At 47.9% G+C, this 24,607-nt stretch overlaps 1 protein-coding gene across 3 annotated transcripts in view; it reads right to left on the reverse strand.

The window, feature by feature from the left end:
* Nucleotides 1-24,424, reverse strand: part of SALL2 (spalt like transcription factor 2) — a 673,107-nt gene extending 648,683 nt beyond the window's left edge. For 2 of the 3 annotated variants that reach the window (XM_085650612.1, XM_085650592.1), the window contains exon 1: nucleotides 24,233-24,424. In XM_085650612.1, coding sequence (XP_085506738.1) covers nucleotides 24,233-24,305 — 73 coding nt within the window. In that variant the 5' untranslated portion in view covers nucleotides 24,306-24,424. The remainder of the gene's footprint in view (nucleotides 1-24,232) is intronic. The other variant, XM_085650601.1, reaches the window with a different exon arrangement.
* Between the last annotated feature and the right edge of the window lie 183 nt (nucleotides 24,425-24,607).

Genomic DNA, 24,607 nt, shown 5'->3' on the forward strand with positions numbered 1-24,607 from the left:
GTCTATTTTGACAAAAAACCACCAATAGATGCTCCAAGAGGCGACACGAACTTACACCCAAAGTCAACCTTCACACCACCTTCCAGTTCTTTACCAGTAGAACTCCTGGCTTTTGAAAAAGCAGTTCTAAGAGCAGCAGGAAACTTGGATCCAAGAACACTTAAAGTGTTCCATAATACGACCAGAAGGGAACAAGATGCACTTAAATCTTTGGCAGACAATGGAGAGATCATCATAAAACCAGCCGATAAAGGGGGTGGCATCGTGATACAAAGTACAGAGGCTTACCGCTCTGAATGCCTTAGACTCCTATCAGACAAAAGGAACTATAAACGTGTCACAGAAGATCCTACCGAATTCATAAAGATTGGAATAACCAGCATGGTGGAAGAAGCCCTGGCCCACGATTGGATGACTAAGAAAGAGCGTGATTTCCTGATCAACAACCACCCCACAATACCATACTTCTACACACTACCGAAGATCCACAAACATTTAGATAATCCCCCAGGTCGCCCTATCGTCTCAGGTATCGGCTCCATCCTGGAACCACTGTCTAAATTTGCGGATGCTTTCCTACGGCCACTCATTCAAAATACCAATACCTACCTCAAAGACACGAAAACAGTCCTCTCCCTCCTCAAAGACTTACCTTTCGACCCTACTAACAACATTCTCATAGGTCTTGATGTAGAAAGCCTCTACACAAGCCTGCCACACAAGGCAACTTTGGACATCCTTGAAGACATCTTGTATGGAGTACCCTGGCCTTACCACACACCTCGCCATATGGTCTTAGAATGCTGCAAATGGGCCCTCACAGAAAACTTCTTCCGTTTCGAAGACACCATCTTCCAACAACAACACGGGACCAGTATGGGCAGTACATTCGCTCCTAGTGTAGCGGGTCTGTATGTCTACCACATGGAAGAACACAAGATCATTTCGGACCACAATACCTTCCGGACCCAGATCGTGGAATGGAAGAGGTACATGGATGATATTTTGGTAATATGGAATGGCAATGAAAGAGAGGCTAACCTCTTTTTGGAATGGTTGAACCTACAAGACCCTTTCCTAAAATTCACACACACAATGAGCAGGTCAGAGCTTACCTTCCTGGACCTGAACATCTATATGGCAGAGGGAACCCTAAAAACTACAACTCATTTCAAACCGACTGCAAAAAACTGTCTTCTACTCTACGACAGTTTCCATCCAAGACACCTAAAAGAAAACCTACCATTTGGCCAATTCATAAGATTAAGGAGGAACTGCACGGAAACCATTGACTATGAGGAACAGGCTAGAGACCTGCCAAGAGAACTAAAGGATAGAAAGTATCCCTCCCATATCATCAACAAGGCAAAAAAGAGAGCAAAAAATAACAATAGAGATGCTCTCCTAGAGACTTATGTCAAACAAGAAACAGAAAAAGACAGGAGACCCATCTGCATCACCACGTTCAGCACGGCGTCGGACAAAATCACCAAGATGGTAAAGAAACACTGGAGGATCCTTAACAGCGGCAACCTTGATATCCCTGCACCTATGTTTTCACAGAGGAGAGGCAAAAATGTACATGATCTTTTGGTACACACATGCCCTAGATCGAACCAAAGGAAAACGCAACAGACCATAAGCACTCTAACAACTGGCCATCACCCGTGTCATAACTGCAGTGTATGTCACCTGACCTCCACCACAAAAACAGTCCATTTCAATACAGGCTCAACATGGGAACTCAGAAATTTCACGACATGCAACATAGTGGGAGTAGTATACCTGATCACATGCTCCTGCAATCTCCACTATGTGGGTATGACTACAAGGAAGGTGAGCACAAGGATTTGTGAACACCGCAGTAACATCCGGTGCCACAGAGCAAGTACCAGAATGACAGCACATTTTAACAATATGCAACACTCACCTAATGACATGAGGTGGGTGGTACTAGAGCATTTAAAACCATGTGACAACCTTGAACACAGACTGCTGGAAAAAGAACAACGCTGGGTTTTTAAACTATGCACAGATACTAAAGGACTAAACGACAATATCTCGTGGGGTCAATTTGTCAGATAACCTGGATTGACCTCTCTAACCTTTTTCTGTCAAACTACTAAGTGTTTGCCTATTTTTGTGTAACGATATTTTTGCTTAATTTTTGCAAAAGGATCCTCTGCCTCTAATGGAAATATAGCCCCCTTTTTTTATATATATTTTTTATATATTTTTTTTTTATTTCCTTTGCCAGTTTCTCCAGGCACCTTCCCTCCTTGTTTATTATTTATCAATTTTTGCTTATTATTATTCTCATTCTCCTCCCCCCACTTTATTTCTATTTTTGTTGAAAAGCGTGGCATTGCTCACCGCCTTTTTACCCGTTTCTGGGACTATCCCTTAATCTATAGTCTAATCCAATATGGCCACCACTTTATTCCAAATTCCTTCATTCTGTTATACAGATTGACTTTCACTGGCAGGGTTCGCGCCCGCCTCTATCCCTTAAAAATATTTTTATTTTTAAATTCCCTTTATTTCCCAAAAATGTTTGTCGTTACACCCGTTGCTATTGTGCTCCTTACGTTTTTATAAACCTTTTTGAAAAGCCTTCCCGAGATTTCCAAGGAACCGCGCCCACCGAAAAACTCAAGATGGCCATCGCTAACCGCACTCTATACGCGGTCTAGCTCCTTTCTCTCCCTCGAGTCAGTGACTGTGCATTTTTCTACCGCTGCACACAGTATCAATAGCGCTGAAACCAAGACACGCTAAGATGCGGTCTACCGAAGGCTCTCAATAGGTCCAATTGACGAAGGCAAGCTGAGTCAAGTAAGCTTTTTCCTCCCGTGTCCGGGCTCACTCGTAACCACGAGCCCGACCGTGCCACTTTCTTTTCTTTTCTTTTTCATTAACTCAGTTCGCTCTTACAGGGTTCAATACCGACCTTGAGTTTTTTAACCCATACTCTCTCCTAGGGTTATTCAGGCTCCTCCACCCTGGCAGACCACGAGGCTATTTTTGCTTAACTACTAAGTAGGTCCAGAAGCCACTATATATGTTTTATGTAATGCTTGTTTTGTCGGTTGTCCCATCACGAGTGTTGTGTGTGTTTTTGCATCTAAGTATGTGTTTTTTCACTTTAGAGACACACGATTACCAGACTGCACTGGATCTCAACACCTATTCTAAGTTACAGTCATGAGCACCATCACTTATGTTTTATCATGATCTAAGATGTTCACCTGCCCACGACACGGATGGGCAGGTTGTTTATTTAACATGTATATCTTTTTGTATCCTTCTAGATACTACGTGTTCAGTGTAACCGTATGTAAATTGTTTATGCTGACACTGGGGTGCGTGTTTATTATTACTATTTTCACTTTATTACAGGTTGTGCACGGAGTGGTACACATGGGGCTGGTCCCCATGCGGTCCTGAAGAAGAGGTTTAGGGGAACACCTCGAAACATGTTGACTCTGAATATTAGGGTCTATTAGCACATAATTACCTAATTCCTCCCTTTTATTAAACCCTCTTTTTTATCCTTTATCAGCTAGGAGCAAGAATAAACTTATCCTACACTCACTAGCTACGTAAATTTTAATCAATCCGCACCACTCCCCCCTCACTGCACTACACATAGTCTTTACTATTCAGTGCTCCTACGTAACTGTCGCAAGTCGCAGCACGCCCCAAGCAGTAGATGCTTGGGATGGCCCCAATGATGAAGCATGTCACCTAGAGGAAACCTTGGGTGAGTGAGGGGACTCAAGAAAAGTATTTTCTTTTCTTTCAATTGTGCTGCGTTTGACTCATTGAGTTGACCCCCTTTTCCCTACTAACTAGATTCACTGATCCACGATCTCGGATCTTTTTGCCTTACATGTACCTAGGAGGACATACCTAGTTATATCCTCCTCTCCCCCCTTTCTGTTTTGATGTGGGCTCTAGGCCCACATGGCGATAAAGGACTGACACAGACACAGTGGCTATGGTTATTCAACTGGCCACGAGCACGTGCACCCGGGCCCTTTCATTGACAGGCTCACGTCACTCATGACGCCTGTGAGGGATGCGTGTGGGGGTGAAAGTGTGCCCACTCCCATAGGGGAGTGGCTACCAACTCGGTGTCTGTCGAGACACTAGAGCGTGTCTCGCCTGACACAACAATGATAGTGTGCATTTTATGCCTCATTTGCTTTTGTTCTAGCCTAACACTGTATTTAACAGGTGCCAAGCATAACCCTGGGCCAGTCTTTCCGAGTGCATTAATCTCGGTTGGAGATACTACTGACGCGATGTCGCTGGATTCGAACCCACGTCCTGGGGGAGTTTTCACACGGCTCTTGTTCAGCATGTACTTTACCCTGTTGAGCTGTGCTACCTGTAGACGGCTTGCACACAGTGTATTGTGTGGCACGCGGCAGAGCAACAGTCACATTCTGAAACACGCCATAAACGACAAAGCAATGCCTTCAGGTGTTTCAGCAACCCCCGCCCAGTCACGTATAAAGCTACACACACCTTTACTGTTTTAATGCACAACAATCACACATCAGGGAAACAGGCTGCACCTGAAGCTAAAAATAGAGAGAACAATAAAGGGAGGAAAAGATACGAACAAGAACATTCAGGCTTCAACATTTCCAGTTCGATCAAATAAATACAAGAAAAACATAACTATTATAATGAAAAATAAAAACACCCACCATACCAGGGGCAAAAGGCTATTCAGTTCTGTGTGACTGAAGGTACCTCATGGATTTAAGAACTCTTGGCAAATAAATACCCTGTGATAATGGGGTTGTTTTTGCAGCTTTTCCACAGGTGTGTAAATCAAATTATTAAAACCATATTTTGGGTGTGGGTGATGTTAAAGGAGCCTTTATTGTTGGAGAGCCCACGCTATACAGTACGGGGCATATTTATCAAAGTTTGCGTCGCTCTTGCGCCAACAATGTGGTGCAAGGGCAACGCAAAATCTAGAATGATATTGACCAAGGTCACCTTGCGTGGCCCTGCGTGGCTTGGTAAGTCTGGAGCAACGCAACGCAAGTTACTGCCCTGCATTACTTTGCCCCAGGGAACTGTTCTATAGGTAGAGCTTGGTTGCTCTCACGCATCCACCCATGGATTTTGGCGCATTCCCAGATTTACCAAGGCTTGTAAACCTGGGAATGTGTCAAAATGCTATTCCTTCCCGGGGAGGCATAGCAGGGAGAAAAGCCTCAGAGGAATGTTTTTGTGCAGGAAGGTGTCCCTTCCTGCACAAAAAACGATGCTGTCCGCAACACTGGCACCCTTGTAAGGGTGTCTACGTTGGTGCTAGGCAGCAGTTTGTGCACCAGTGCAGTCAGAGTGCAGGTTTGCGCTATATTCAGTGAAATTATGTGATTGTGAGGCTGCGCTGCATTTTCACATAATTATAGATCTGCCACATTTGCCACATAATCCATCATCTACTGCACAATCAGCAGATTTTTTTTTTAAAAAGCTTCTACGTCAAAAGGTTCAAAAGATACAAAAAATGCAGCAAAATGTGTTGCTACGCAATGGCAGGCCCTTTGCAGAGCTAGACTGGCCAGCTTTATGTTGCTTACTGCTATATTTGGATGTTAAACTGGTACTAGTGAGGTGAAACCAATGCCCATACAGTGCTAACAATTGTAACAAGCAATGGGATAGCCAATCAGTTTCAATCGGATTGCCTAATTACAGAGAGGGCGAGTGTTGCTTTTGCACAGCAAGTTTTTTATTTCTAATTTTTTAATGAACTGATGTGTGAATTGGTGAGAAAAGATAGTGATTTGCAGAATAAGATGAGCTTTATGTTCGCTTCCGGGGCTGTTTTGTTTGAAGCACTGACGTAGTGAACCTTGCTGCTGCCTCCAGCTGAGACCTACTAAACAGGGACTATCACAGCAAATATGGGGTCTTTGGTGACCCTAAAGTTGCTTCTGTACAAGACTTTTGCAGCTGTTGTAAATGCCCTAGATATTAAAATTGAAAGCATATGCACACTGCAAATATGGAAATGACACCCAAAATGTTTGCTTACATTACATGTACGTCTGTATTTTGATAAATTGAAAACATTACTGAATATCAGTCTGTGTGTATAATCCTTAGAAAAGATACCATCTATACTAAAGGAAATAAAACATGCAAAAGTGTTTTTTAAGTGGGCTAAGGAGCAAAGGCAGCATAGGTGAGGTGACAGGGAAGCAACAAGGGGGAGGATGGAGGAACAACGAAACAACACAGGAGAGGTTGGGGGTGTTGAAGCAACAAGGGAGAGGATATAAAAAGCAACGGGGGCTGGAGGGAACGGAGAAAGCAACAAGGTGAGGGTGAGACCAAAAGCAATACAGGGGTTGGGAGTAAGTAGGGGTGGGGGAAGCAATGAGAGGAGCACACAGGCAACTGCCAGAGGAAGAAGGCGGGGAGAAGGAGTTGGGCAATAAAGAGCAACATGGAGTGCAGAGTGAGAGACGTACATGAGGCTTGAAAACACACACGCTTTAATGTAGCGCTTCTCACAAAAGAAACAAGCATTTGCAATGCAATAGGTCTCGCATTTACGCGAGTTTCAGCTATTGGCATTGTAAATGACAATGCCTTTTATTTATGCTTTAAAAAACGAAACATAAATAAAAGGCATTTTCATTTACAATGCCAATAGCTGAAACTCGCATCAATGCCAGACCTATTGCATTGCAAAGGCTTCTTTTCACTCGCTTAGATTGCCGCTAAGCTACGCCCCCTCATGCGAGGGAGGGAGGGTGCTAAAAGAGGAGGCGAGCGCAGACTGGCTGAGGGGAGGGAGTGAGCAGCAAAGAAGCTAAAGCTGCTCCTGGTTCAGCGCGGTGCCCCAAAAATGGACGCTGCACTTATTATGAAAGTAAAAAAAAGAGAGAGCGCGGTGTCTGCTTTAGGGACACTGCACTCAGTATTAAAGCAACCAAGTGCGGTGTCCTTTAAGCGGTCGCCGCATTCCGAATTAAAGTTTTTAAAAAAATGGAACTGAGCGCGGTGTCCCTGAAGCGGGCGCCGAGCTCAGAATTAAAGTTAGCAAAACAAACAAACAAAAAACTGAGCGCGATGTCCCTAAAGCGGGCACTTTGCTCCGCATGCAAATACAAAAAAAGCAGCCACCATTGTCCCCAGTGTCAATAAATAAAATAGTGCTCACCCACCTATAAGGCAGACCCTGTAACAAGTCAAGTAAAAGGTCCAGTCGTTATGGGGTAACTAAAGGAGACATGGCGGTACCAAGGAGGGACTAACAACCCCTTCTACGAATCAGAAGCCAGCATTTAAGAAGTACAATGACACAAGCCAATAACAAATATGGGCGGAGAGTGGGCGGGTCTTCCACTACATACTCTATTACAGCATGCCTAGCAGAGCAAACAGCGCATGCGCGCTGCTGTTAGGCTCGACCTAAAAAGCTGTGCTTGAAAAGTAACCAGTGGAAGCAGTGATGCCAGCCAATCAAACAGACGGTAAAGAAGTAATGCTCCAAAAGCAGGGGCATCTCCTCCATAGTGGCGGAGGAGCATCGCCCCACTCATCAGAAAAAAATAAAATGATAATAAACATTATCAATTTTTTTTTCTTTGACTGATTCTGACATGCGTGCAGGTCCAGGCCCAGCTGGGCCATAACAGGCAGGTCGTGGCACTTAGAAGTGTGCATGTATATTTATTTCTGGAGCTCCACTTTTGACCTCCCACATTCCTGCATGGACGCTCACACCCTGTTCGTGCTTTGACCTGCCACAAATTAACCAGCCCATGCTCAAGCAGTCAGACAGGGAGTTTCCCAGATGTTTATCGTCCTCACATGCACACTATGCCCTGCAGGCGTCCAACAGCTACCATCTGCAGGCCCTTTCTACTGAGGTGCCCCTGGACATACAGGGGAATGCAGTGATGGCCTTTTTTCTGCTCTCCCCGAACTGCCCAGAAAATTTGATGGGCATTGATCTCTTAAAGCATTTCAGAGCCACCATTCGCTGTTCTCCTCAGAATGTCAGAGTCATACTGTTTGATAATGATTGCCCCCTTGGTTATGAATCCCGCCTTTATTGTCTCACTGATTCCGAACAGCAGGATTTGTCCCAGTTACTGGACACCCTGTGGGCCATCACGGACACCGACGTGGGGGAGATTGTGATGGATCTTGTCCACATAACAGTAAAACAGAATGCACCTCTTCCTCGCCTCCCTCAGTATAAAATTTCTGCAGACGGCGAAAATTCTCTCATGACTATAGTACAGGATATGATTGCAGCTGGGGTAGTTGAGGAAGTTCAGTCTAACATTTGCAATAGCCCCATCCTTCCAGTTTTGAAACGTACATCCACTTCTGAGAAAATATACCGTTTTGTCATTGACCTCCGCGCAGTTAACAAAATAGTGGTCCCACAATATCCTGTGGTCTCTGACATAACAACTATATTGACAATGATCCCCTCAACTGCTACCACCTTCACAGTAATAGATCTCAAAACTGCCTTTTTCTCCATACCAATACATCCTGAGTCACGCTATCTTTTTGGTTTCACCTTAAAAAACAGATCGTACAGATTCTGTCGGGCTCCTCAAGGGTATACCGAAAGCCCTAGCATCTGCAGCCAGGCCCTTAAACAACAGCTCGACCAGATACAGTTACCACCCGGCGCTGTTCTCATCCAATATGTCGAAGACATTCTGTTGGCTGCAGACACTCCGGCCCTGGCTCGCACTGCCTCTCTTACTACACTGCGCTTTTTGGCATCACAGGGCCATAAGGTATCCAAGAATAAGCTACAGTATTGTAGACAGCAGGTGACCTACCTCGGCCATCTGTTGTTTAAGGAGGGACGTACTCTCACACCTGACCGCATCCAAACAACACTACACCTTTCCTCTCCCACCACCCAAAGAGATGTTTGTGCACTAATTGGTCTCACTTCCTTTTGTTGCCAATGGATACCGAATTTTTCCCTCATAGTTAAGCCACTCTTTGCTTTGCTTACAAAAGACACACCCACACCTCTTCCTTGGACACATGAACATGACCAAGCCTTTCAAAATTTACGCCACGCTCTTTGCTCTGCACCAGTATTGGGCACACCTGATTACTCTAAACCCTTCTGCCTCTACACCCATGAGTGCTCAGGATGTGCTCTCTCAGTCCTGACCAAAATTCACGGCACCAAACAACGCCCATGCGCTTACTTTTTGGCCACCCTAGACCCTATGGCCCGAGGTCTGCCCTCTTGCCTTAGAGCTGTTGCAGAAGCGGCCGTCTCTATCCGACAAAGTGAAGGGATTGTGTTGGGATCTAGATTGACGGTATTAGTTCCACACGCAGTCGACATATTACTGAATCAGACAAAGACACAACACCTCACTAGTGCACGACGAACAGGATACGAACTTACGCTGTTAGCACACCATATCACGCTAAAGAGATGTGCGACCTTGAATCCTGCCACACTCCTGCCCACACCAGATCCTGACATCCCAGACATTCCACATGACTGCCTCTTTCGAACAGAAGAACAGACTAAGGGACGGGTAGACTTAAAAGACACCACTCTCATGGAACAGGATGGGCAATTGTGGGTGGACGGTACCACATCTGCTGCCTATGCCGTCACCACTACCAATACCATTGTTGAGACTGCACGCATACCTCAGAAATTGGCCCAGGCCGCAGAACTTATAGCTCTCACCCGCGCTTGTATCCTTAGCCAGGATCTCGCTGTCATCATCTATACCGACAGCCAGTACGCCTTTGGAGTAGCCCACAGTTTTGGTATCCTTTGGAAGGAGAGAGGGTTCTTAACGTCACATGGTACGCCCATTCAGCATGGTGACTTGGTCACTGCATTGCTCCAAGCATTGACACTACCCAGAACATTAGCTATTGTTAAATGCAACGCACACAAGAAGGTCACAGACGAAATAGGATTAGGAAATGCCTTTGCTGATGAGACAGCCCGGGCTACTGCACAGGAAAGAATACATACCCCTATGTACATAGTAAAATCCCAAGCAGAGAAGTGGCATGATGATCCGGGACATCCAGTCAACTGCCACCTCTGAAGAACTTCAAAATTGGGAGAAGGAGGGCATGCTTGATGAAGAAAATTGTTGGCGATCCAAAGATGCAAAACTTTGGAAATTGCCAAATGCTTATCTCCTCCCATTGTTGAACATGACTCATTTGCCAGCACACACCAATGCTGCCACCATGACTAAAATATTACAGGAAGTGCGGGATAACAACCAACTCCGATCTACCACCTCCAGGCTGGTGCAACAGTGTTTGGTTTGTCTCAGCTACAATGTAGGTAAAGGGACTCGGGTACCTCGGGCAGGATATGCCATTCCTACATCACCTTTTGAAGTTCTGCAAATGGATTATATCCAAATGGAATGATGCAACAACCTTAAATAGGTTTTGGTGGTTGTTTGCGCGTTCAGCAAATGGGTGGAGGCTTACCCGGTTAGAGACAACACTGCCCTAACCACCGCCAAGATATTGCTGAAGGAATTCTTTCCCCGCTACGGCCTTTGCCGAGTCCTATGGAGTGACAGTGGGAGTCACTTCATTGGAGAAATAGTCAAGCATATACTATCAGGATTAGGGGTTCAACAAAAATGTCATGCCGTCTTCCACCCCCAATCAGCAGGCCTAGTGGAATGATACAATGCCACAATCAAATCCAAACTAGCCAAAATAGTAGAAACTACGGGGCTTAAATGGCCAGATGCGCTACCACTGGCCCTTCTATCAATAAGATCTGTCCCGCATTCCCGCACCTCATTGACTCCATATGAGGTGGTCTTTGGAAGCTCAAAGAACATCTGGGGTGCACCCCCCGCTACCACATTGTCTGATTCCCCTTGTGAATTATTGAGTGATTATTTGTCCGTACTTACACGAACTTTGTCTTCCATTCACCAGCAGGTCCAGGAAGCATTGCCTGATCGATCCACCGGGCCGGGACATGCCATCCTACCGGGGGATTTTGTTCTCGAAAGAAAACGCTGGAACCCCGGTGGAGAGGGCCCCAAATAGTCCTTCTGACCACTAGAACAGCCCTGCGAGTGGAAGGCAAGAAAACCTGGATCCATGCTGTGCACTGCCGGAAGATCCCCAGCATCACTCAAACTGATCCTACCTTGTCCACCTACAAGGAAGTTTTAACGTGCGATCCCATTGTGTGTGGGCTCCCAGAACCAGAACTGGAATTATTCAAAGATAACACAGTGCCAACTAAAGAAAGATACAACCTCCGCCCACGCACGGCCTCTGGAGCTCCAGCGACCGGACAGGGGAGGTGAGCGAAAAGTCGCAGGGCGGTAGTATTATCTGGAAGGGTGGATTGGTACTCCAGGTAGCGGGGTACTGAGAAGCCTAGCCAGGAGAAGCAACCACCAGCTACCGGCGATGCGTAGGGCTCACCTTTTCTCTCCAACAGCTGTACAGCCCAAAAGAAGACTGATTATGACAAACAACAAAACCATGGAACTTTCCAACAAGAAGATAGCACTATGTAACAAACTGCATATTAACAGGTCAATAGCTTTGACGACAGTTCTCCTCCTCACTATTATCTTTGCCATCTTCTTCTGGATCCTAGAGGAAGGGGCACCAGCCAAGGATACCATATTGCCCACTGATGCCATGCCTCCTGAACACTCCCATGTCTCCTTGTCCTCTTATCTCCAAAATAGACGACAAGAGTTTTGGAACAAAACCTTCATCCAAATGTTGAATTAACATAATGAGGTATTGAATAAATAACTGTTGGGTCTGTGGTCTTCTGCCTCACTCCACAGAGAATAACATACCCTCCCTTACTCTTACTCTATACACGCCTCTTGCGCTGCCTGGATGTCGCTCATCATGGGCGCCCATCGGTCCAGCGGCCTTGACTACATCACTCTCCAACAATTGCAAGATGAGTTCTGGCAGAACAAAACGGGCAATGCTGTTTGTCCAAAGAACAATTCTACACGCATGTCTGAGGATGAGAAGTAGGAAATGCTGGTATTCGACTCTACCAGTAGAATACGCTTCTCCAGCTTCAAAGCAAGGACACCCGCCAAGCGGACCCCACCGCTAGCTGCTGTTCGCATTCCTGGACTAATGTGTATCAGAGGCTTAGGTATTGAGTACGTTGGGGACAGCTCTTGTGCCGTGACAACAACTCTGAATACGACATCTCCACCGCCCCTTGTTGCCTCCCCACCTACTTCGTGTGTGGAACAAAGGCATACACTTGGCTTCACGAGAACTGGGGAGGCACATGTTACATAGCTTTCCTCCTTCCCCCTGTCTACATTGCTTCTCCTCTTCATCATCGCGCCCGCCGCAGCAACGATGTTGGTGAACAAACAGACACAACCTCTCAACAATTCCTGGATGCCATGAAGGCATCCTTAACTTCTGAGGACCAATGGCAAACAGCAGAGCCATTCGCCACCTCACCAGAGTCATGGAAGCCACCATCAACATCACAGCTGGTATTTTGGCCAACAACACTGTGGAGCTACAAGCGATACGCCTTGTCACTCTACAAAATCGCATGGTCCTTGATGTCATCCTAGCTGACCACAGAGGAGCATGTCGCATCATCGGCACCAGCTGTTGCGTGTATGTTCCGGATCATTCATCATCTGTCTACGAGGCTATTTCCGCACTCCATTGAATAGCCTCTGACCTCCATCAAGATACAGACGCATGGTCCCTTGGTTCTTGGATATGGCAACTTCTGCTGACATGGGGATGGAAGGTTCTAATGATCATCCTGATACCTCTTGCCCTGGTTCTCTTTTGTTGTCTTTGCCTTCAATGTGGTCCCCTACTCTGTGGCCTCTGCGCAAATGCTATCAAGTCAGTCCCCGTAAATGCACAGGTCAAGAACGATAAAATAAGGACTGAACGTGAGACACAGCTATTGATGAACATTGTAATTGACTAAAAAAAAAATGGTTTCGCTTATGAATGAATGAAATAAGCTTTATTTCGATATAAGAATATCTTGAAAGCACATACAATTAGAAAAATATGAACAATCATTAGATCACAATTTTAAAAATTAAATTAATAATAATAGTAACATCACCAATGTTCCTAAGCAGATGAAAGTTTAAAAATACATATATACATAATAAATAGGACAATTTCTTTAGAAGAAGATAAAAAAAGGTCAATATAGCAAAAAGAGAAAAACTGCATTATATTTGGGCTGCGAGGGCTTTAGATCTTAAAAGCCAAGCCCACCTAAGGAACTTAGATAGTGCGCAAACATACAAGGTTCTAGTATCAGATTTAAAAATGCGCAAAGCTATGGTATAGTCTCTAGTCCCAAGATCTCTGCAGAGAGGTTTGAGCCAGTATGTCCTTGGAATTCTATATTTGGGACATGCAAATAGAACATGAGCAATTGACTCAACTCTGGACTCGCAGAAAGGACAAAATGGTGATGTTTGGAGTGGAGGCTTCCAGCGTGCAGTTAATTCGCACACTGGGAGTGTACCAACCCTAAATTTAAAATAAAGTGCTCGATCGAAAGGCTTTTGGATAATGTCAAGGTAAGGCTCATAACGCACTTCATCCTTGAGCCTTAAGAACTCAATGGTGCATCTAGCACCATGAGAACTAGAGTTCCTCTTCGCAGTGACCCATCTCCAGTAAATTATCTTTAGTTCAGCTTTCGGGGGTGAAGTTCTATTCACCCAAGCATCTTTTAGGCCAAGGTCATAGAGGAGGGTCTTGACATCCTTTAGCCATTTAATTTTGTGCCAGGAAGGCATAGAAAGTATTTCAGACAGACCCTCAGCATACTTCACTAACTCTGGGGTACGCCAGAGCCGGGCCCATAGGAGAAGGGGGCGAACTCTTGCCATGTCATTCAATCCCTGGCACCCTAAGTCCATTAGCAGAGGTACCAGAGGTGTACTTTGGGGTAATGCCATCAGTTCCTTATAGAAACTGGAATCAGACTTGGTAAGCTCGTCAATATTGTTTAGGCCCCATAATTCGGCACCATAAAGTGCCGAGCTTACGCCTCTTGCTTTATATATCTCGAGGGCTGGTGCTATTGGCCTGGACGAGGAAGTACGGTGCTCTCTAAGGAGGGCTCCAGTAACCCGCTTATGATTTAAAAGCATCTTTTGTATGTGGGTTGTCCAGTGCATTGTGTCAGAAATGCGAATGCCCAAGTAATCAAATTATTTTACCCTTTCTAGACTAACTGCATTCAGGACAGGGGGCCGTCCTAACTTTTTTGGTGGATTCAAGATTAGGTATTTAGTTTTAGTAGAATTTATAATGAGCCCTCTGTTATTGCAGAAGATTTGAAATCTATCAAGTAGAGTTTGGAGACCCATGGGTGTTTTGGATAATAGAAGAGTATAGTCAGCGAACAGGAGGGTTGGAATACGTTCACCCGCCAGGGATGGTGCGTCCGAAGGGACTTGCAACAAGTGCTCCACTACACCATTCACATAAAGTGAAAAAAGAGTAGGGGCAAGAACGCATCCCTGACGAACACCCCTGTTCACCGGGATTCTCTCTGTTTTTTGGCCCTGAGAGCCCCAACGCACCTGTGCAAAATTTCCCTCATGTAGTTTTATTAGGAGAGCCAATAAGTAAGATGGAATTTTCATGCTGGCTAAGACATTCCACAAGGTTGGACGAGGAACTAGATCAAAGGCTGTTTTAAGATCTATAAAGGCAAGATAAAGACTACCCTTTCCAAGAAGAACAACTTTCCAGTAGATAAGGAGCAGTCTAAAAACTTGCTCTATAGTACCTGTCCCAACCCTGAAGCCCGCCTGGTAGTCAGAGAGGATTTTATTCTCATCTACCCAGGATAGCATCTTCTCCAAGATCACCTTCCCAATGACCTTCTGGGTTGAATCGATCAAGCTGATAGGGCGGTAGTTGGCAGGATCGTCCCTAGCACCCTTTTTGAAGATCGGGACCCCACTCTGTGGCCTCTGCGCAAATGCTATCAAGTCAGTCCCCGTAAATGCACAGGTCAAGAACGATAAAATAAGGACTGAACGTGAGACACAGCTATTGATGAACATTGTATTTGACTAAAAAAAAAATGGTTTCGCTTATGGCAAAAGGAGGGACTGTGGAAAAGTAGGTCTGTTATCTTGCCATTCACTCTGCCATTTTGTGCTATACCCTTCATGACTGACCTTCTCTCTCTTTCCTGAACACTCTGGAGCTCCACTTTTGACCTCCCACATTCCTGCATGGACGCTCACACCCTGTTCGTGCTTTGACCTGCCACAAACTGACCAGCCCATGCTCAACCAGTCAGACAGGGAGTTTCCCAGATGTTTATCGTCCTCACATGCACACTATGCCCTGCAGGCGTCCAACAGCTACCATCTGCAGGCCTATCAGATTGACCTCTGCTTGCTGTGTAATCATTCCTCTCGCCTGTGCCCTGCAGGGGTCCAGCAACTACCATCTGCGGACTTATCCGATCGAACTTTACTTGTCGTATAAACATGTTTTTCGCCTACACCCTGCAGGGGCCTCACCGCTACCATCTGTGGACTTATCAGATTAACTTTGTTTGACATATAATCATGCCTTTTTCACCTATGCCCTGCAGGGGCCAAACAGCCACCACCTGCTGTTTGTATCATAACTGACAATTGCTTGTCTGTAAATTATTGGTGTTTGTTATTGTTCACCTAGCACGCACAGGGTGGGTATGAAGGGTATATAAGGTGCAAAAGCAAAGCACTCAGGAGATTGCCTCCTCAGACAAGCTGCGGGTGTCTGTTGCCGATGCTCTCACTCCATCTCATGAGATTGTAATAAATATCCTTTCTCTCGGAGCTCCAGTGTTGGTCTAAGTTTGTATCCCGGACCTGTGGACGAAGGCTGGACCCTGCACCTTTGGGTGGTCTTCCAAGGAGACCTCCAAAACCACAATACCATGCGCACTTCTATTCCTCCAACCCAGCTGTATTTACAGCTGGGTTGGAGAAATGCTGCAAGCTCACAAGCAGTGTCTGAGCAGCAGAGCAGGCCACTCAGACAAATCCTGGTGCTGCTATCCAAGAGCAGTGCCAGGATTGGCTGAGCAGCGTCTCCCATCCCAGAGACTGCTTGGAGAGCTCTAAAGCTTAACCGTCCGTCGGCATTAGAGGATGCAGGGAAAGGGTTTTTTTTTTTATTATTTGCCCCGCCCATCCATTCCTCTCTCACCTGCCCCCCCCCCCCCCCCCCCTCCCCACCTCCATGTTGTGGCAGCAGCCACTGTCCAAAAGAGGGATAAACAGAAGATTGACAAGCTGAGACACAAATTAGAAACAGGCAAATAAGAGTGACAAAGAAAACCAACCAATGTTAAGCAATGGTGAGGACCCAAGCTCCTCAATGTTCTTGGTAAGCCACATTAAGCATCGCAACAGATAGCACATGCGCTGTCTAGTAGCCTCGAGCACAAAAAAGGAAAAGTAGTTACCTGAATTTAAGCAGTGGAAGGATACAAGTCATTTAACCAACAGGATGGTTACGAAGCTAAGCTATAGAGATTGAACAAACACAGAAGGAAGAAGGAAAGCCACGGAATAAGAAGCAATCAAATTAGAGTGACATAAAGCCAACCAATCATAATCAACTGGGTGACTCAAAGTCCACTGTAAGTTTTTGGTATGGTCCACAAAAGGTATTTCGACAACAGACAGCTAAACCACAGGTTTGCGCCGGTTTTGTATCAGTGGTGAACAGATTAAACTAATTATCTATCACTTGGGGTGTACTTTTACCTAAGTGCTAATAAACTTTGGAACGTGACTTTTGGGCACTTTTTCATCCCAGTTTGATTGATATAAAAATGTGTATGGAATGTACAGAAGGGTGCATACATTTCGCACATGTGAGAAAATTAGAGTACAACAGCTTGAACTATTCGTTTAAAATGTATGATTTGTCCACGGATGGAGAACCGATTTACTTCTTCAACCGTATAAAATCTATAATTTAAAGTAAAATCTATAACTTAAATATCGGAATCCTCGGTGTGTGGGGTAGGCAGGATGTTGCAAATAAATTGTTTGTGTTCCGACTCCCCACGGAAAAGCCTTCTTATTTACATTTTTGGGCCCATGGCCGAACTGTCTATGGATAATCCATTAATATTTAAGACGTGTGCGTTGCACTCACAGCTGCCCTTACTCTCAACCCAGCGTGCCTTGACACGCAGACAAAAGTGCCCCCCAACTTCACTCCTTCCTCGGTACTGTCCGTCTGTCCTCACCTGAGTCTGCCGAGAAGTCTGTATGTACATTGAGAGCAGTTCCCTTCCTCGAGCTCTCGGACAACCTGTACCGGGGGTGGGGGTTGGTGAGTGGGGGAGGCGTTTGAAGAGAAAGGGTGAGGGTGCGTAGGGTCCTCTTGGATGAGGGGAGCTAATGGCCACAGAGGTGCTGAATGTCACAGAGGGGTGTCAGATTGTTAAATGTACCTAGGGGTGGGAGGGGGCAGGAAGGGGACTTCTTCCTGCCAGCAGAGTTTTATGGAATCGCCCTGCCGCCACAGCATGGTTTTAATATTTGGCCCTTGAGGCCAGCTGCAGCGCCCCTCCTCCCAGCACACACTCTGCACGGCCCGGGCAGGGTCAAACCACATCTCTTTATCTCCCAGGTCAGGGCCCCTCGGACTCCATGAACACCTCCGCCCCCAGGGTAACATCTGCTGAACTTTAAACGAACAGACATGCCAGGGAGGAGCCACTCCTCTATTGCACACCCATCCCCCACTCTTCCATTCTTCATCACTCCCCTCATCATTCTCGCTGGACATTTCTGCTGTCTTTAACTCATTACTCCTGTCCGGTTTCTCTTTAACTCGTTCTGTCCTTGTTTGTCTTCCGTTTTAATTCCCTCTTTTCCTTGTTTATCCTTCTCTCATTCATAGACGTTCCCTCTGTCTTCCATCACTCTTCTCATGTAGACCTATACTTCTCTCTCTACCCTTCGGGTTGCTGTCATGAACTTTGTGTCAATTTTAGGCCGATTTCACCCCCCTCCCCCCCGCATCCCCCCAAAATTCCTTTAAATTCCGTGTTGTAAAACAACTTGCCAAACGGAACGAGGCTAACGACCTCCTCACTGGTTTTAACCAGGCTTTGGGTCCAGATGCACTGAAACAGCCAGGCTCCAAATAGTGGACAATGCTCTTGGCATCTGCATGGCATGATGGAGCCGAGCCTGGCGTCCACTGCTCAGACCCCACTGGAGGCCCTCCAGCTACCAGACAGCAAGCTTAGCCTGGTCAGAAATGGACAAATGTCTGGGCAGCAACTTGACCTTAAAGGCACACGTAAGTGCCTGAGCCAAAAGTGCATGTGTCCAAATAACCCTACTCAGCAGAATGAATCCTCTCCTACCCATCGATGACTGTACAATAGTAGTTCAATCACTAGTCCTCTTGAGTCTCCACTACGGCAACGCCTTCCTATCCGCAGGACAAAGAGTCACGTGGCGCCCTCACAGCTACACTTCTTGGTGCTGCTCCCCTTCTTTAGCGTTCTAGAAAATCTGCTACCCATAGATGCCAGAAGTGTGCTCAAGGCTGCTTGCATCACTCTCAAAAACTCTCCATGGAGAAGAATTTAACTGCCCAGCTCCATGTCAGGAGCTTCACGAAAAGTTACAGCTCCTTTTCACACCTCTTCAAGAAGTCAAACAATCAATCAATCAGGGGGTTTAAAGCGCGCTACTCACCCGCGAGGGTCTCAAGGCGCTGAGGGGGAGGGGTTTGGCAGCTCCGGGTCAATTGAAGAGCCAGGTCTTGAGGTCCTTCCTGAACGTGTGCAGGGTTGGGGAGTGTCTGATGTTCACAGGGAGCTCGTTCCAGGTCTTAGCCGCGATGTAGGAGAAGGCTCTCCCACCTGCTCTGGCTCTGCGGATGCAGGGGACCTCTGCCAGGGCGTGACTGGCCGAGCGGAGGTTCCTCTTGGGTACGTGGAAGGATAGTCGTTCGTCGAAGTGGGGCCAGAGTTGTTGAGGCATTTGTAGGCGTGGGAGACGAGTTTGAAGGTGATCCTCTTCTCGACGGGGAGCCAGTGGAGGTCACGGAGGTGTTGGGTCATGTGTTTGTGGCACAGAGTACCGAGGATGAGTCTGGTTGCGGCGTTCTGCATGGTCTGGAGTTTGTGTAGCAGGGTTCTGTTGATTCCAGCGTATAGGGCGTTGCCGTATTACAGTCTGCTGGTTACGAGTGCGGGGGTAACGGTCTTTCTGCAGTCAGGGGGGATCCATTTGAAGGTCTTATTGAGGATGCGCAGGTAGTTGAAAGTGGTGGAGGCGACGGCGTTTATCTGGCGTTTCATGGAGAGGGAGGAGTCGAGGATGATGCCGAGATTTTGTGCGTGGTCTGTAGGGGTGGGAGGATTTCCAAGGGCTGTGGGCCACCCGGTGTTATCCCAGGGGGAGGTGCACGGTCTGAGGATGAAGACCTCGATCTTCTCTGAGTTGAGCTTCAGGCAGCTGTCCTTCATCCAGTCTGCCACGTTCTTCATTCCTTCCTGGAAACTGAGTCTGGTATCTTCGGGATTCTTCGTGAGCGAGAGGATGAGCTGGGTGTCGTCGGCGTAGGATATGATGCTGAGCGCATGCTGTCGGATGATGGCTGCGAGGGGGGCCATGTAGATGTTGAAGAGGGTGGGGCTCAGTGATGATCCTTGGGGTACTCCGCAGATGATGTTGGTGGGTTCGGAGAGGAAGAGGGGGAAGTCTGATCTTCTGGGTTCGGCCGGAGAGGAAGGATTGGATCCAGTCAAGGGCGACTCCCTGTATTCCGGTGTCGTGGAGTCTGGCTGCAAGTGTGAGGTGTGAGACAGTGTCGAATGCTGCGGAGAGGTCCAGAAGGATGAGGGCCGCAGTGTGTCCCTGGTCGAGTAGCATGCGTATGTCATCAGTGACGACGAGGAGGTTAGTCTTGGTGCTGTGGTTGCTGCGGAATCCAGACTGGGAGGCATCCAGGATGAAATTCTCTTCAATGAAGGCGGTCAGTTGGGTGTTTGCGAGTCTCTCTGTGACTTTGGCCAGGAAGGAGAGGAGAGAGATGGACCGGTAGTTTTTCAGATAGGTAGGGTCGGCTGTGGGCTTCTCGAGGAGGGGTTTAACCTCTGCCCACTTCCAAAAGTCTGGGAAAATGCCGGACTTGAAGGAGGAGTTGATGGTGTGGTGTAGCTCGGGTGCGATGGCGGCGGCTGCCCTGTGGAATATTTGAGGTGGGTAGGGATCTGTTGGGTTCCTGAGTGGGTTTTCTTCATGGTCGCGGTGATGAGTTCCGTTGTGGCGGGGTCCCAGGTCATGATGGTTGGTTTTCTCAGTGGTTTCGTGGGGGACGGTGGTGTCCGGTGTCTGTTGTTGTTTGCTGAAGTTGTCGTAGAAGCTCTTTATTTCCAGATGGAAGTAGGCGCTGAGGTTGTCGCAGAGTTCCTGGGAAGGTGTGATGTCCGTGGCCTCGCAGGGGGGTTTCGTGAATTGCTATATGACGTTGAATAGCTCCTTGGCGTGGGACGAGTTGGTCTGGACCTTGTATCTAATGAAGGTCCGTTCGGTGTCTCTTATGCGCTGGTGGTAGTTCTTCAGGGCGTCCCTGTGGTTGTTCAAGGCTTCCGTGGTTTTCTGGTGGCGCCAGGTTTTCTACAGGTGTCTGCAGGAGCGTCTGGCTTCTTGTAGTTCTGTGGTGAACCAGGCAGCCTTCAGAGGGTGCTGTTTGGTGGGGTGGCGGAGGGGTGCGAGCTTGTCGGCGCAGCCGGAGATCCATCGGTGAAAGTCTTCAGCTGAGGCGTTGGTGTTGGCCGTGGTCCAGGGGGGTCTAGGAGGAGGGTGGTGTTGAGGTGTTCCTCAGTGACTTTGCTCCAGTTGCTTCGTGGAGGGCGCGGAGGGGGCTTGGGTGCGGCTGTGGTGTTGAAGGTAAAGTGGATGCAGAGGTTGTCTGTCCAAGTGGGCTCGGTGATGTGGCTGAAAGGGATGTTGGCTCCTCCCGCGAAGACTGGGTCGAGTGTGTGTCCAGCTTTGTGGGTGGGTGTGTTGACCAATTGCTTCAGTCTGAGGTTGTTGAGGTTGTCGGGGAGGGTGGATGAGTCGGGGTCGTCGCCGTTGTCGAGGTGGAAATTCAGGTCCCCAAGTAGAATGTAGTCCATGGAGGTGATGGCGTGAGGTGCTGCGACTTCGGCGATGGCTGTTGTGATGTGGGTGCGGGGCCCCAGTGGTCTATAGATGAGGGTGCCACGTAGTGTGGTCCTGGCGCTGGTCTGGAGCTGGAAGTGGAGGTGTTCGGTGTTGGAGTTGGGGTCGCTTGTGCTGGAAGTGGAAAGTAGGAGGGGGGTCTTGTGTGCGATGGCGAGACCTGCTCCTGGTCAGTGAGGGCGGTCATTTCTCTGGATTTTGTAGCCGTCAGGGATGGCAGTGGCAAGATGTTTGTCCAGGTTTACGTGAGGAAGGCGACGTCAGGTGAGAGGGTGTCGATCAGGTCTCATATTTTTATGGCGTGTCGGTGCAGGGAGCGCACCTTAAAAGCACAACTTCAATCATTCTCTGGGAAACGCCCTGAAAGACTGGAACTCCATTGCTCCAACCATTAGGCCTAACACCTAGTTTAAACTTTTTAAATATTACGTTAAAGAGCTGCGTTTTGATTTGTTAACGTTTTCACACGGATAATGCTACATAAATAAAAATAAAACAAACACATATCCCTCCCCACTCTTTCGCTACTCCATACATTTCCCTCTGACCCACTTCCCCTCTTCCCTTTCTTCCCCAGCCAGAGAAAAGGCACTTCCCGTACCCCCCCCCCCACCCTGTCCAGAGTTCCCCATATATGTCATGTGCCATATGCCCCTCTTCACCCATCCCTCTTTATTTGCCACCCTCCTCACTCCACCTCCACCCACATCAGCTGCTTGCAGCCCCATGCTCTCTGGACGCTGAAGTACCAAGCTTATTCCATACGTAGATAGATGTCTCCTTCTAGGTAATTATTCTGGAGTGCGACACTTCTGCCTCCAAACTTTACGGCTGGCCCTCTGAGGCTCTACTTAATTCCACCCGCTTCCCGGTCACGTTTGGTTTAACCTCTCGCGATATGTCTGTCAGGTCCACTGCTTTATTACTCCCTAAATACGCAGCTTTGTACTGCCGTAAAACGTGCACGATCTGCGAAGTCATCGTCTAAAAACGTGAACGACTTGCGGATTCAGAGGTGGTGCATGCTTCTCGTAGTCACACAGTTCGTTCAGTGTCACCCTGTTTCTCTCACTTTAGCCGTCTCTCTGTATTAGCTGCACTCTACCCCTTGATTTCATGTGGTCTTTCCGTGTCGTTCTCAATGTTGCCCCAGGGCCTAAGGCCTCCCCTGCCCAGGGCATAAGTACGTTTCACTCAAAGCGCCTGCTCTCTGCATTATGTCACTCGTCTCTTTTCTCGCATAGACACTTGTCAGTCTGTCTATCCGTGCAACTCTGCCCGTCCCTCTCTGTCACCCTGTCACTGTGTCTTTTCACAACCTCTCTCAGTCTTAGGGTGTCTTCAACCTGTCACTTCCCCGATGTCCTCTTCTTTGTCCTTATCTGTCTCTTCCACCCATGCACATGTTTTTCCTTCAGTTATGGGTGTACGTTCTCCAGTGACACCCTGTTTTAGTAGGGTCCCCTCTATCTTGCACCCAGTGTCTGATTATCATTCTCTCCACAAACATTCTAAATTCTCCCAGCGCCCCTCTGCCCTCGAGGGGATGTCTACGTTTGTCTCTTTCTCTGTGTCACTCTTTGACTTTTTCGGTGTCCCTATGTCTCTTTCTCTCGGAGTCTCTGCTTCTCTTTTGACAGCTTTCCCTTCTGTCACCTTACTTCAGTCTCCCTCGGAGTAACTCTACCACACTGAGTGCATTTGTTCCTCTTGTCGTCTGCTGTTCTCGGTGTCACTCTGTTCTGTTATCCGAGTGTCACTCTCTGACTCTGCCTTCCATAGCCACTCTCACCTGTCTCCCCAGGGCGCAATCTGCCTCTGGATTCAGTGTGACCCAGTAACACCAAGTCTGTCTGCTTTCCTCTTTCTCACAGGGTCATCAGTTCCAGTTTTTCGTCTTGATGTCACTGCTCTTCCATCTTTTCCCCAATGCTGTCCCTTTACGCTCCCTCTGTGCCAAACGGTGTATTTATTCTAGTGTCAAAGTCTCTTTTATCTCAGTATCCACATTTGTTTTTCTTTTCCTCCTCTTTTCACCTACCTCTCTCAATACCCTACTGATATGTTTCTTCCTCGAAGCGCCTCGCTGGCCACCCCGGTCTCTTTCTTCAGTGCTTTTGAATGTTTCTCAGTGACCCTCGTGTTTCTCCTAGCGTGCCTTGCTCTGCGCGCCACGTTGTACGGCCGTCGCCCCCTCTCCTCGCCATACCTCTGTGTCGTCCTGTCTCTTTCTCTTCCGCCGTTCTCACAGGTACCCTGACTCTCTGCATGTCTCTTCAACTCGGTCTCTCCATCAGTTTCAGCATGTTTCTCTGTATCGTCCTGTGCGTCTCGGAGTTATTAAACCCCTGTCTCTTTGGAACAGTATCCCACTGAGTTTTCCACTGAATGCCACTGTGAACCGCCCGTGTTCCTGTCACCATGGTTTTGTTCAACCACTTTCTCTCTATCTTTGACAGTCTCCCTGTCAATCCCGGCCGCTTTCCTGTCATTTGTCACGTTCCATGCCTCTTAGCTTCTTGCAGACCTTACCACCTCTGCACCCCTGTCGTACTCCCTCTCGCAAAACCGCACGCGCGCGGGAGCAAGCTCGCACTCTTTCTCACGCTGTCCCTTTCGCTCTCCATCACTTTAGTTTCTCTCATTCATTCATCCCAGGCCTCCCCTGCCCCGACTCCTACACACGCCACGGCTTCACAGGCTTTCGGACCCCCTTCTCACTCTACACACCCTTTGATCGATGTTGCCACTTAGGGTCTCTGAGTAACAACTTTTCGCTCCCACCCTACCTGTCTCAACCTGTCCCATATCTTTTTTGTGCCTGCGTGTTTTTTTTATGGGGGCGGGTGGGGGGTGCGTGTCGAAGGTTTTCCCCACAGTAAGAGTACCTCCACTTCTGTTTCACACATCCTCTCCACCTCCATTCCCCCCACATGGCGCCCCTCGTGTGCCCCCACGGCGCTTTGCCCCCACCTCACCATTGTCGGAGCCGGTGGAGGTCTCGCAGTCAGAGATGACCTGCTGGGGCTTCCGCTGCTTCCTCCTGGACATCTCCCTCCCTTGGGTGTCCGCTATCGTCGCACCCAGGGTGCCCCCGGATGCAGTGGTTGCTGCCTGCAGCGTCGGGTCCCGTTTAGTGCGCTCAGCACTCTCTACTGCGGGAAGCGCTGAAAGAGGATCCTGTCCCCTCCCAGCAGCCTCCTCCAGGCCCTATTGTGCACCCAAAGAGGGCAGCTTAGTCCCCACCCCACCCTCCGGGCCCCTCGCTGGCAGGAGGAAGGAGGGCGTTAACCCTTCCCCTCCTGACCTCCCCCAGGCCAGGCAGCTGGCTGGCGATCCCCAGATAGGTGAGA

Source organism: Triturus cristatus, chromosome 1_1 (assembly GCF_964204655.1).
Source record: "Triturus cristatus chromosome 1_1, aTriCri1.1, whole genome shotgun sequence".
Lineage (NCBI taxonomy): Eukaryota > Metazoa > Chordata > Amphibia > Caudata > Salamandridae > Triturus > Triturus cristatus.